We start from the raw sequence: 13,695 nt of genomic DNA on the forward strand, positions 1-13,695 counted from the left end.
CAGATGGAACCCCGCAGGGGCACGTGGAGATAACGACTACACACCAGCTGTCTGACCACCGAGCGCAGCTGCATTTCGTGGTGGTGGTACAGTGTGCTATGAGCATCAGACGTAAATATTTTATCGGAAGACACCGGGAGGACTTCCATTTTGGGTTAACACCAATATGTAACCACTTATAAGCAGCCTGAGACCTCTCAAGGCTGGGTTGCTGTTACTATTCAATTGACCAAATTCATGTTGAGACCAGGATCATTTGGGACCATTCGACGAGGCTGAAATCCTCTGTTAAAGGTGAAGTGAAACAAGACCAAAAGGTCACCTAGTGCTGATAATCCTGGCGTCTCCAAGGGTCGGCGAAAAACAGGTGATTTCGGTGCTCGCCAGCCAACCAAGTTAGAACGAAGCCTTGGCCTTGCGAATTCCAACAGGCGCCTAACTCTCCGCTCATCTGAGATCCAACCACTTTTCGTTCTTGACATTCTCTCTAACCAATGCCTCATACGAGGCTCTGAGAGCTGTTGTGCACCTTTGATATGTTTCAATCCAAGAAAAATACATGTTTCAACGGATTCGCGTTGACTGAAAATACTTTACAGCCGCCCGTGGCAAGAAACAGCCATGTCACTTGGAAGCGCGTTGCTCACGCTCAGTACGCATTCAAAAGCTCGGTAAGGTCTATGCAGGTCATCGATTACTTCCTCAAAAGTTTTCATCAATTTCTCTCGTTATCACCAAAAGCAAGCACCCGCATATTCAATTCTAGCCCTCCTTGTCCATCTCTACCGCACGCAGGCGTGCGATCGCGACAAAGTCCATCATTTTCTGAACACTAATCAGCATATCAATTGGCATACTTTCCTTGTTCCGACTTTGCAATCTTGACCATGCGGATCATTCTATCCTCCTACGCCTTGCTTACATTGTTGGCTTTGACCTCGGCCAGTCCCCTCCATAGGCTTGTTCTCCACCTTGAATCACATCGTGCTGCTTCTAATTTCCTCTCAGGCATCGAAGTGGGGTGCGACATGCAAACGAGCCGCAGAAACGTTATGTTGTGAATGGACTTTTCCCCGAACCAGATTTGCCGCAGAAGCGACACGAAGACTCAGCAAATAACCAAGGCCAACAACAACAGCAAAGCCGGACCGTCTCCAGCATTGACCCGTTTGCTGTTCCTACAAGACAAGGAACTGAGGATGGAGCGGTTGGTGCTGTAGGAGTCGGCGGCTCGCGTACAAGTCTGCTGAGTCTCTTGACACAGAGTTTGACCGAGAGTGCAAGAGCTCAACCTTCCGCCAATCCACAAGGTGCTCAACAAAACGGAGCGTCTGGTGCGGCAGGAAGTGGAACAGCCATAAACCCTGCTGGTGCTGCTGCAGTATCCACAGTCACGGTGCAGCTGCAGACAACACTTCTCGAAACGGTGCAAGTGACTGTCCAAGCCACTGCAGCAGCCGCATCTTCTGTTCCAGCACCAGCCGGAGAGGCTCCAGAACCACAGCGACAACCAAGTGAAGCAGCCGCGCCGACCACTGTCACAGTGGTGTTTGTGACCGTAGATTCGACCGTTACTGGAGCTACTGCCGGACTCAGTACCTTGGAAACCGGGGCCAACACAGCCACCGCAAGTGACGTGATAGCTGCAGCCCCAACCACAACCTCCATCACATCTTCGGCGGTAGCGGCAGCGGCCAGCACTCAAGCTCCCCCTCCACCTCGACCAACGGCGGCTGATGCTCCTATCGCAAACTCTCAACTGCTAGGGGTCGGTGAGGGAAGGTCAGCAGCGGCCAGCACAACTACAGAAGTCGTTACTGCAACCGCTGCAGCAGTTGTGGAGAGCAGTTCTTCTACTGCGACCGCGAGCGCAAGTGCAAGTGCAGAAGTCGTTACTGCTGCCGCAGGAGCTGAGCCTTCCGACTCGGTCGTCATTCAGCCCGGGCTCAGCTCCATCCCAGCCTCGGAGGCTCGACCGGAAACCCTGAGCACTGCTTCAACTCCACCTCAACCAGAGACTACTGCTTCTACAGCGCCGAGCAGCTCTATTGCGGCGGATCCTGGGACTACAAGCGCTCCTGTAGCGCCTTCTGACTCTGTCACTCTAGCAGTGGTGCCGGTGACCATAGAGACGGCGCAACAAAATCAAAACCCTTTGACAGTAACCGAGACACAGACCGTGACAACCACGGTCACTGCGGTATGAGGATGAGTTCTAATGAGAATGGGATTTTCATGTTATCATTGTTTTAAACGGTGCATTGGGGCGGCCGGCGCGAGTCATTCTGATACCATATGTATAGCGGTTGTGCCAGACAAAATTTGTATAGGAAAAGCTGATGGAGAGCTTGGGTGCGATGTATTGTACGGTATAGGTAACCAGATTAGGTAAATATCTAAGTGTTTGAGAAAGGAGCTCTAATTACCTCAAATCACTCAATGTTGAAGACACCAACTTCGAAATACGATATACGCAAGGAACAATCTGGATCGATGTGCACCGGGCCGTGACGTAGTGATTCGTAGTGGATAGGTTGTCATGCCGGCCATGACGTTGGGGCTCCTGCACTCCGAGTAGTTAGTTGACACGAATGACTTCCTCAGCCACACTTGGGTTGCTGCTCCACAAACTTCATATTCGCTCTGCACAATCACGAGCAACATACTATCGCCTTGTAGCAACCTCGGAAACATCGACAATCTTCCCTTGACCAGCCTCGGTGTCGAAAGTCTGTCACAAGGGAAAGCCTCTTCCACGTGTAGGCTAGAGATTGCAGGCTTCCGAGCGAACAACGTCGCAACTACGAAATTCTGCCTGGCCCCTCCAACTCGACCCTCAGACACTACCAAGGCTCCTCTACGCCATGTCTACCGCCGTGATCAGTGGTGACGATGATGCTCTGGACCCCAATCTCCAGAATCTGATCGATCAAAAAACACTGCGATGGATCTTTGTTGGTGGAAAGGGCGGTGTTGGCAAAACCACGACCTCGTGCTCTCTGGCAATACAAATGGCAAAAGCTAGGAAATCTGTGCTTTTGATTTCCACTGATCCAGCGCACAATCTGAGTGATGCTTTCAGTCAGAAGTTTGGCAAAGATGCGCGACTAGTTGAGGGTTTCACAAATCTCAGTGCCATGGAGATTGACCCCAATGGCAGTATCAATGATCTTATCAGTGGCGCGGGTGACGATGCACAGGATGCTATGTCTGGACTTGGTGGTATGGGCAATATGATGCAGGACCTGGCGTTCAGCGTATGTTTTGTCTGATCTTTCATAATGAATCTTGCACTGACTGTCAACTACAGATCCCCGGTGTTGATGAGGCCATGTCTTTCGCCGAAGTTCTCAAACAGGTAAAGAGCCTTTCCTACGAGGTTATCATCTTCGATACCGCTCCAACTGGCCATACCCTTCGATTTCTCCAGTTCCCCACAGTCCTTGAGAAAGCGTTGGCCAAGATCTCCCAATTGTCGAGCCAGTTCGGACCCATGTTGCAGTCTGTGATTGGTGCTCGGGGAGGTCTACCTGGTGGTGCAAGCCTGGACGACCTCACTCAAAAGCTTGAAGCCTTACGAGAGACCATTGCCGAAGTCAATGGACAATTCAAGAATCCAGACATGACCACCTTCGTGTGTGTTTGCATTGCAGAGTTCTTGTCACTTTACGAGACAGAACGCATGATCCAGGAATTGGCCAGCTACAACATTGACACACATTGTATTGTTGTCAATCAATTGTTGTTCCCCGAGAAATCCAACGACTGCAAGCAATGCAACTCTCGCCGGAAGATGCAGAAGAAATATCTTGACCAAATCGAAGAACTGTACGATGAGTTCAACGTCGTCAAAATGCCTCTACTAACGGATGAAGTCCGCGGTGTAGAAAGTCTGAAGAGGTGAGTCTATTCATTTTGATCTAACGCGAGGAGACTACTAAGCCATCCATCCAGTTTCTCGGAAATGCTCATCCACCCATATCATCCTCCTTCGTAGCCTTGTCTGCCTTCGAAGGTGCACCTATTGGATGACCCGATTGAGGTCTTGTCAAGTTTTTAGGCTACAATATGCGCTCACGAACTGTTACGATGATGGCGACATGAAATGAGAACGACATATGCATAGCGAAGAAATCATATGTATATTGGGAGGTATTGGTATCCCGCATTTCGGATATCGGGCTACAACCACCGAGGCACATGAATAAGAACAGCGTGGAGAGCACATCCAGCCTTGTAGAGAGATTAGACAACTACCGAGTACCGTGGTACTGTAAACAAGGATTAGAACAACTTTCACATGGCTTTAGTCTATTGAACATCCCATCCAGTGCAGCGCTCTTTTGTCAGACTTTACGGAATTTTTCTCCCCGTTCTGGTTGGTGGCTATGGATAGCTCGTGCCTATGGGAAAAGCCATTCAGATTGGATTCCTTTATCGTGACCATAGCCTACTGAAGTTGCAAAACCGCTCGCGAAGACGCCCGGCAAGCTGGACAGCCACTAGCCGGCACACCCCGGGGCTCCCAAAGTACTCGTCCCGTAGCCCAAGACGCCTGGGTTATCCAGATCTAGCCACCTACTACCTCGCTTGGGAAGAAGTTGCCACGAGAAGAATAGCAGATAGTTAGACCTCGTATTACCAGTAGCCACCAACTGCCGCTGTTAGTGCTGGGAATCAAGGAGGCTAGTGGTACTGTACATTGAATCCTACCACGAGGGAAAAAGCCTTTTCGTACTAATTTCTGTAAGTGGTATACTTTACGACGACCTCAGGAGGCCGGTCAGTCTACATGCTGGTCACAATACGGATACAGTACCGCGAAAGACTCGGCCGCCGTGTCCCAGACCATTTCCTGCTTCGAGCGCGGCTGAGTAACATGAGAAGAGTTCGAAGCCAACTTTAACTACCCGTACCTCGTACTTAGTTTGGTGGGCACTACTAAGCATGCCGAGGCGAGGATAAGCCTCATGCTCTGGAATCTAGTTAACGACTTTACCTAGGCACTGTCTGGCCCACACGTGATGCTCCCTATGTGAGGCTCAACCATAGTTCTGAACGTATGCATCTACAGTGAGCTGTCTGAGCGACCATAGATAGTTACGCACTTCCACAGGAGGCATCAATTTTTCTGCGACCTACGAAGACGAGATCCAACACACGGACATGGAGGAATCCTTTTGTAATACTACTACTGAAGAAACGTACCGACGTTTTTTTTTGGGAGAGATAACTTCCCCCTGGAACTGCTCATGCCTGGGATAGTAGCGTGCTGACACCAAGAAGTACATAGGAGCAACGAAGTTCCTGCTTCCGCTCACGTGCTGACTCTGCTGTGAGATCATGGCGAAACAAGAGAAGCTTGATATGTATGTAGGATCCTAACGTTCATGTTCGGGGAGGACTCGGGGAGGAGATATTCTTGATGCGACAGACGCGCCCCGGGGGTCCTTGCAGGCTTCCATTCCCTGTGAGCCCTCAAGGTTTCTTAACTAGACTCCCCGGTGGAAGCACGATCAGATATGCCGTAGACTGAAAAATGAGTTACTGATTACATGGTACCTAGCGTTATAGCCGCCGAGGTATTCTAGACGATGGAGAGATTCGTATTATGTTGGGTATTCAGGTCCCCGGAGATGTTCTTGTTGTGAAGGCGTCCAGATCTTCCTACTGGGCCCACCCCAAGAGCGACTGGCTACTTAGTACCGAGTATTCAACTTAGTGTACCTACCAACCTAAGTACAGTACGAGGAGATGCTTGGATAACTCGCTAAGAATGGGATTTTCTGTAACGGTTGGCAGGTGTTGTCCCTGGCCAGGTGGGGGATGGGAGGAATCAAGGGAGTATTTAGTAGGACAAAAGCATGATTAGGTCATATCTGCAAGCACCCGTCACCCATCACCCATCACCGCCGTGCAGCAAACTGGAAACCGTGCTAACTCATTCCTTATAGTGCACCAGTGCAGAATAGGCTCCATCACCAGGAACACCAGCTTAATTGCGTCACCATTGTTTGTTTTTTACCAACTACTTTTTCTGGCTGGGGTTTGTGAAACCCTCTTTGAAGGTGGTGGGAATTCGGCTCCTAAAGCGAAAATATCAAATCCACAATTCTACCACGAGCGTGTCAACACGGAACCTGGGGATTTGGAAGTGCAATTGAAAAAAATGATTAATAGAACTCAAAGGTTCCAAACGTGCGGTGTCTTTCACCCGGTTCCATCATCATCTCTTCTCGCTCACCCACGTCGTCCCCTCGGATCCTAGACGTGCTTCGGCCGTAGAGATCCCGCTCGAACGCCGCGCTCGAACCGTAGCCTTGTAACTCACCTCTGCAAGTCGGCACTCCTCCCACTGCTGTGCTGCACTAAGCGAAGCGTGGGATTTTCTTGCTGCTCGTGTTTGGAGTGCGAGATTTTCCGGTGCCGGTGTCCCACGCGGTTTTGTGTTTTGTGCACGTCACAGCCTTGCTAGAACTTACAGAAGGCGCTTTTCTCGGCAACCTCCACACCGAATGCATACCGAAGTTTGAAGAATGTTCCTCTGACGACCTAACAATTGTGGCGCTGTTCTTGCTCGTGTTCGCACGCACTACTATTTCATTCCATCTGTCCGTTCGCAAGGGTTGTTTCTGGAAAGTCACAAGCATATGCATTCTGCCTCGTTGGTTATATGGCTATCGGCCGGTAATACCCAGTGTGACCAGTCGAGCATATGCAAATCGTATTCAACCCCTGACTACGGATATATACCACGGAGAGAGAAGCACTCGGTCGATCATGTAAGTCATGACACCACATACAATTGCCACTTTGACATACTCAGACAATCAAAGGAGTTTCCAACACTGGACATACATCCATGGCAGACCAGGAAGACAGAGGAGGTCCAGGCGGAAGTGAGCCTGGCCAACCACAACCATCTTCATCGTCTTCACCAAGACCACCAGCGTATACTGGACCATTTTTATTCGTCAACAAGAACGCCACAAACCTTCGTACTCGCCAAAGAGATGAAGTTTTCGCCGTGAGGAGCCATGCAATGCAAATTGCGCGACGCTCGAGGAAGCAGAATAAGGAGGATCCAGTTCAACCAATGCACGAGAACATGCCTGAAGAGGTTGATCAGGCTCAGCATGGAGAAATCGAGGGGCCCGAACAACGACCATCAACGCGGCGAACAGAACGGAGGGCGATTGGGCAGGGACAGTCTGTGTCGAGAACTCAGGCGTGGCGGTCACAGAGACCTTCAACCGCCCAGCCTCATCCCACCACTTCTCGCCGCACTTCGAGCCAGCTTCAACCGGGTGGCATCTCGTCGGCAACGCGAGACCAAGCTGATGCGACCGCTGCGACTTCGCTCTCACAAATTCTGGCATCTATAACGCGCCACGCCGTTGGGTCTGCTCCTTCCACACCACTGGGATCTGGTCCATCAGATCCATTCTCTGCGGCTGCTCTGCCGATCTCGGCTTTCTTCAATTCCCTCCTCCAATTCTGGCGACTCGGATACATGGCCAACTTATGGCCTGCGGCCGTTTATATGGACCCGAGCCATGAGGTTCCACAACTTGTTGACGGCTGGATCCGTGATGTCGTGACGCCAAACCCTGCAATGCTGCATGGGTTATTCGCCGGCACACTGAGCTTCATTACCAGTTACCTCCCGGCCTCAGAAGCCACGCCGGTGCTGTGGGCAAGAGGAATGCACCACCATGGCAAATGCCTGGAATTCACCAGGTCGCGCCTCACCATGCCGAATGTGAATGGCGAAGAAGCCCTGGGCATGATTCACCAGTCAACAACCTTCAGTTTCCACTGTGGAGATTTTGACGCCAGCAGTGTGCATCGTGTTGCAAGTGCTCGCATCCTCGATACATTGGAAAATGGCCTGGACAGTGTACATCCGGTCCTCAAGTCTCTTCTCATTATCTGTGACACACTCATAGCCATGCACAAGCCAAAACGCCCTTCGCTGGACATTGAGTCCTGGACGCCCGGATCCTGGCACGATGAGGACATGCTCAGACCGTATGACGATGAATTCGATTTCGATCCTTCTGACTACTCGCAGAGTGACCGACAAGTTTTACTCTTCAGGGAGCAAATCTACGATTCGGAGACGGGAGACATCGCCATCCAAGTGCAGGGAATGATCAATCTGCAACGGGAGGCTCTCTGTGCTTGCGAAATCGCGGCACGGCTAACCATAAGCGAAGGCGTCGCAAGTGCAGATCCCATCTACCACTGGCTTGCATTCCGACATTATGCTTTGGCAAGCCGTTGCGCCAATCTGTACATGGATATGGTGGAAAATGAGCCAGAGCCACACACAGCCCCGCTACCTGAGCACCTGCAAAGTGTGTTCCCCAGTTGCATCCTGCTCGCAACAAGTTATACTTTCCAATTGATCATGCGATGCAGTATGGGTGGTTGGTCGTTGTCATACATCCCATTCCATCACCTCCGCAATCGGTTGACGTTGATGATGACTCTTATGGGAGAAGGAAGAAGAATGCAACTTCAAGAGATGATGCACATTCCAACTGAAACGCTGCTTTTCCTCTTCTTTGGAGGCGCCGTTGCAGAGGAGATTATGGAGCAGCATGTGCGATCTTCACCTGTGGAGTCTGGCCAATATGCAGCAATATCCTCGACTGCAGCACCCGCAAATCTCTTGCACTTGAGATGGTTCAGTGTACATTTCTGTATGGTGCTGCAAAGACTCGGTATTACAGACTGGGAGGCAGCAAAACACATGTTGACCAAGTTCGTGTACGATGAGCGGACGATGGATGGACATGTGCAGGTTCTTGTCGCTAAACGGTCGGAGTTTCTCGGTGTGCTCTCGGTTGGAGGTCGTGGTAGAAGTGAAGTGCCTCAAAGTGCTAGCCAGGTTGGAGGGAGCCTTCTAGTATCGAGGAGAAATTCTTTAGGCCAACAAAGTGGTGGCGCGGTTGCCGATTCATCTCCGCAGCACTTCCCTCAACATTCACGTTCTGAGTCCCAGCAATCTGTGCCAGCGATTCCGCCAGTCTCTGCCCTGAGCCCAATCACCGGGCCAGATTTTGCGGCAGGATTTTGGGAACACATGGGCCTGGGAATGGACTTGGATGCGGATGAAGAGGAAAATGAAGATGGAGGCGAGCAGTGGTCGAACTTGATTAGAGAGACATGATAGCGTTTTCAATCAACAATTCTTTCGTTTGCGCCAGTAGTTCCGACTTCGGCTGAATTTTTTTAAGGGCAGAACAATTCATTATTTGCTCTGACCATATCTTCTGACTGCTGTTGTCCTGACCATCACCCTGGCGGTGGTTGGAATATGGCCGTCTTAGTGGTGCACCCGCTTCTTGCAGGCTGATCTGTTTTGACTCCAGTTTTCGACCCTCCTTTTCTATTTTTGGGATGATGTCCGAGGGTTTGCTGCCAGTTGTGCTCATTAGTATTGTCCACATTTTCAATTGATCAAGTACTCACAGTATTGGTGGACTCCCAAGTCCACTGCACAGCCACACAATATCGTACTGATGAACCTCAAACTCGGTGTCGTCCATCCGCAGCCTCGTCATCGTGTGAAGTTGCTAAAAGTGTGGCTTGCTATCTGTGGCAGACACGAGTGCCACGGAATCGGGTTTCTTCCGCGCCCCAGCGCGCGTGACCGTGTCCATGTTCTGGAAGCATAGCACGACGTGGATTACGTTCGTGATGGGCAGGCACATCGTTTTTGTCCTGCTGATCGAACATCCACTCTTCGCACGCTGGTCTTTTCCATTGAGTGGAGGCACGAGGGGACAAGAGATGCCAACCTTGCTAAGTTGGTGACATTGACAAGAGACTTGGGTTCCGTGCATTGGGATGAGCCAGCAGAGGGTTCATGATGCAGGTGGAGAAGTGCTACACGCATGAATCTCCGAAGAAGTATCAATTTGAGGATCACGATGGGGTTGTGGGACTAGTTAGAGATGGGGATGGGCGATCGGAGGAAAGTCTTGACGGCAAAGCTCTGTATTCTCGGCCGTTCCGACTTACAATGATGGATCAACTTGATGTTGGTAAAGGGCGTAAGGGTTTGACTGAATGACGGCGCCATCATCCTTGTAGTGCCTAAAAGGGCAGTGGCAGCTAGTTTGATAAGAGTAAGTGTGTGCACCAGAACACGTGAGGATAGGTTGTATCTCCGATACAATGGGGTGTGGCACACGATCATCATCGCCTGTCGGCGCGAGTCATACAAGTGCGGATGAGAAAGACAAGCCTTCAAGTTGAAGATGCATTGAAATCGTCAACCGGTGTTGGACTGTGGAAGAAAGGTGCATGAGGAAAGAGCTAACTAACATACGAGTTGTCAAAGTCGGGAAGGTGCCCAGGGGCCTCGTGCCACCTGCAGTGGGGGGAACACGGACGTAAAGCGGTGGTAACGCCCGCAAGGATGGAAATCCGTCGAATGGGGGACTATCAGTAGCACGTGAGGGACGAGGACAGAAGTACCAACTTGAACATACAGCCATGTGCCCAGGGCGGTCCGGGCTACATACGAGTACCTACAAAGTACGAAGGACTGACTACTTGGCTACTAGTTAGGGCTGTACACAAGGACAGCCACCGACAGAACACGAGGGCTGGCTCTCATTTCTCGATTGACGACGGGACGGGAAGATTCTCGTATTCGTGAACAACGGAAATGCTCATCGCTCAAAGATCCAAGACCGCATTGGATACCTGTTGACTCGAGCTTCCTCGTTCGTCCTCGCTTGTGGGTGGCTGAAACTTAGGTACTTGAAGCTTACTCGTACGGAACTTGAAGACGAGACAACTGCGTCTTGACGTTTCCGTGCGCATGCTTCCCGACCATTATCATCATGCCAAGTAAAGCAGTCATAATGTGACCAAGTCTATCCTATCCGTAAGCGATTGTTAGTGGGGAAGGGTCTATCTCGAGATTTGCTGCACGCGAGGCGATGCAGCGGAGAGAAGAGATCTGGGTGGACAACACGTGAACCATGCAGGTTCGACCATCTTCTCGCACCACGTCATCAGAACCTTTCAACCTCAATAATTCACGAGACCGTGACATGCAAACTCAAGAACCTGCCTCGTATGGTTCGTCCCGAGTGACCAGCCTAGTAACTAAAGTCCTTTGTGCTCTTTACGAGTGGCTGTGCGCACGATGGACCAAGTGACAACCAAGACCCCTCTAAGCCGGATAGAGGCTGAATGTCCAAAGTTCACTTTAACCGCGCCTTCAAGTAAATTGTTGGAGAGCTTAATTTTCAGAGACTTTCTCACAATTTGCCGATGCGCACGAGGACTGTTGACTCTACAAGGCAAGAAGTCGGACAGGATTGACGCCACGTTGAGAGTCAAAGGCGATCTGTAAACGGTTAGCACGAGTCAATCCGCAGAACGTGGCACGAGCACCATGCAGCAAGAGCATCCAAAAACGTTAAGCGATGGGACGATCGGCGACGCCGGAGGGTTAGCGCAGCACCCAAGAACAACCTGAATCCCCTATCCAGTACCATCCATTCAGATCCATTCTCGAAAAAGGTAATTTCTGACGTCGTTCACGGTTCTTTCCCAAATCTCAGCAGAGGGAGAGAGCGAGACTCCCAGAAGAAACCGGTACGGGTAGGACTACCCAGTCAATCAATCAAGAATCAGACAGTGAGAGCTAGGGCACAGTAAGTTTCAAGGCAGGCATCCCGCTTGATCTTGCCATTCATTCCATTATGCTTTTCCTATGTGGGCCGTGGTTCTGTGATCCTATGTTCCATCCATCATGTATCCCGATTTCCGAGTTCCCAGCCCTTCCCATGTCAATCCCATTTGCTTTCGTTTCTACCATCGGCAGTGCTCGCTTGGAAAGAAAATTCAAGATCCCAGACTTTCTCCAAACTCCATCATGCTCAAACAATTGCTCAGTAGTCGCACCACAGCCACTATGGTACCGTCGTTAGAAGAAGAAATTCCACGAGTATGTGCACCCCGCCCGCGGTAGCGCAGCATGCCCACCAAGTCTGCAAGTAATTACGCCATACTGAAAACTTTGATTCTTTGTGCTGAAGATCAATGCCACACCAAAGAGAAGAAAGTTGTGTTATGGCCCCAACCAGCAATCATGACCTTGTGACAAAGGAAAAACGACATGTAGTCTGGTGCCCAGAACACACGTGAAAATTCCTCTTTCACCTCTGCATCCTAATCCATGATAGCATACGCTCCAGAGTTGGGTCTTCATCAACCCAATAACCCTTTCGTCGATCAGCGTTCCGTAGGTCATTGACAACATGCTGGTCGGTAATCTGGTTCAATTCCTAGATCGGGTGTTTCTTTTAGCTTTCGCCCTCCTTGTTTTTGGGGTGCAATGATAATTACAACGCCGATCACTTCCTGGCTAGGCTTGATGTGCCACATGGCAGAAACCCCAATTGTGGGGGAAGTGTTGATCTGACTGAGTTCATCATAAACAGCTTACCTCATGAAGCCGGTTGTCAATTGCTCTCAGAGCATTTGCATGTCGCGGGCTCGGCGCCTCTCCTTTCAGAATTTGCGCCCGCATCTGTATCCAGCGCATCGCAGCCGATGCTCGTAGGTAGATCTTGTGTGCTTGGAGGCGTCTTGTCGAAGAGTCAAGAATAATTCTAAGAGAAAACACTTGAGCAAGTTGTTCAGAAATTTCAGTGCATATTGATGTACCTCTGTAGTGTGGCCTTTTGAACCTCAGTCTCTGGGATGTTGCCGGCCTGCAATCCAAGATTTCCAGGATTGTAGTGCGTTGCTAGAATGGCTTGGGACTCGGCTGCACCTTGCCTCAGCACCACGTAGCCGTCGAGGTAGTAGGAGTGCTGATCGGGAGGATGCGCCTCGTTTCGTGTAATGAGTGAAGATATATGTAGTTGCAGTGTCCGGAAGTCGTTCATAATCTCGAGTATCCGCAACGCGCGAGCCTCATTCTCTATAGAACTGTAGTCAGCGACCTGATGCCTAGAACACTGCTCACACTCTTCGAGGCAAGGAGTTACTGTTAGACGCACTTCCATCGGCCATGGTAGAAGAGATTCTGGCGAAAGTCGGTTGCGACTTGGTAGAGAAATGGCTCGATCGTCAGTGCAATGAGGATGCGTTGACCCGAAAAGAATCTCTTCGTTTCGCAAGACCTGGAAATGCTGTGGGTTATATGGCGGTCACAGACCGTAGGCTCAGCCTCGTAATTATGGTCAGATGATGTTGATGGTGAGTTCTGGAGGTTGAGTTGGTGGCTTGAGGCGATGAGGAAAGCATTCTTAAAGACAACTGATGACGAGCATTGAAGAGCTAACCGAGTGTCTTGTAAAATGGATGGACACCGGATGGTGACAATACTAGATGTGCTTTGAGAGGCTCAATCTCGTGGCTTTCTTGACATCTGACCATTCACACCAAGGGGATCGGTCTTACAATGTTGGGGACGGCCCGCAGCCGTAGAAGAATAGGAGCAGGTGTTCCAGCTTTCAAGGGTAGAGTCACTGAGTGAAAGGATGAAAGCAGAGCGACGTCGAAGCTGGAGGCAAGTTTTGCAACACTAAGACAGGCACGGTCCTTGGGAGACGAGAAAGATCAAGACGGCTGTGGACGGACACCAGAGGGCTTGGAGGCATCACGGCCAGCCATTGGGCTGTGTAATGGGATGTAGAGACCATCGGGATGTTTCTA

At 50.5% G+C, this 13,695-nt stretch overlaps 4 protein-coding genes across 4 annotated transcripts; 3 read left to right on the top strand and 1 right to left on the bottom strand.

Annotated features, from left to right (window-relative positions):
• Positions 1-887: 887 nt before the first annotated feature.
• Positions 888-2,206, top strand: LTR84_000382 (uncharacterized protein; the record flags this gene model as incomplete). Its single annotated transcript, XM_064844013.1, has 2 exons — positions 888-925; positions 1,009-2,206. The coding sequence occupies 2 exons, from the start codon at positions 888-890 to the stop codon at positions 2,204-2,206; spliced, it is 1,236 nt and encodes a 411-aa protein (XP_064711873.1).
• Positions 2,207-2,864: 658 nt separating this feature from the next.
• On the top strand, positions 2,865-3,997 carry GET3 (Golgi to ER traffic- protein; the record flags this gene model as incomplete). The annotated part of the gene is made up of 3 exons (XM_064844014.1): positions 2,865-3,257; positions 3,311-3,900; positions 3,955-3,997. 3 exons carry the CDS (start codon positions 2,865-2,867, stop codon positions 3,995-3,997), a joined length of 1,026 nt encoding a protein of 341 aa, XP_064711874.1.
• Positions 3,998-6,862: 2,865 nt separating this feature from the next.
• On the top strand, positions 6,863-9,178 carry LTR84_000384 (uncharacterized protein; the record flags this gene model as incomplete). Its single annotated transcript, XM_064844015.1, has 1 exon — positions 6,863-9,178. The coding sequence occupies one exon, from the start codon at positions 6,863-6,865 to the stop codon at positions 9,176-9,178; it is 2,316 nt and encodes a 771-aa protein (XP_064711875.1).
• A 3,010-nt stretch (positions 9,179-12,188) lies between these two features.
• Positions 12,189-13,050, bottom strand: LTR84_000385 (uncharacterized protein; the record flags this gene model as incomplete). The annotated part of the gene is made up of 4 exons (XM_064844016.1): positions 12,189-12,317; positions 12,479-12,644; positions 12,700-12,958; positions 13,038-13,050. 4 exons carry the CDS (start codon positions 13,048-13,050, stop codon positions 12,189-12,191), a joined length of 567 nt encoding a protein of 188 aa, XP_064711876.1.
• Between the last annotated feature and the right edge of the window lie 645 nt (positions 13,051-13,695).

The sequence above is a fragment of the Exophiala bonariae genome (assembly GCF_035927105.1).
Source record: "Exophiala bonariae strain CCFEE 5792 chromosome Unknown scaffold_1, whole genome shotgun sequence".
In the NCBI taxonomy this organism is placed as follows: domain Eukaryota; kingdom Fungi; phylum Ascomycota; class Eurotiomycetes; order Chaetothyriales; family Herpotrichiellaceae; genus Exophiala; species Exophiala bonariae.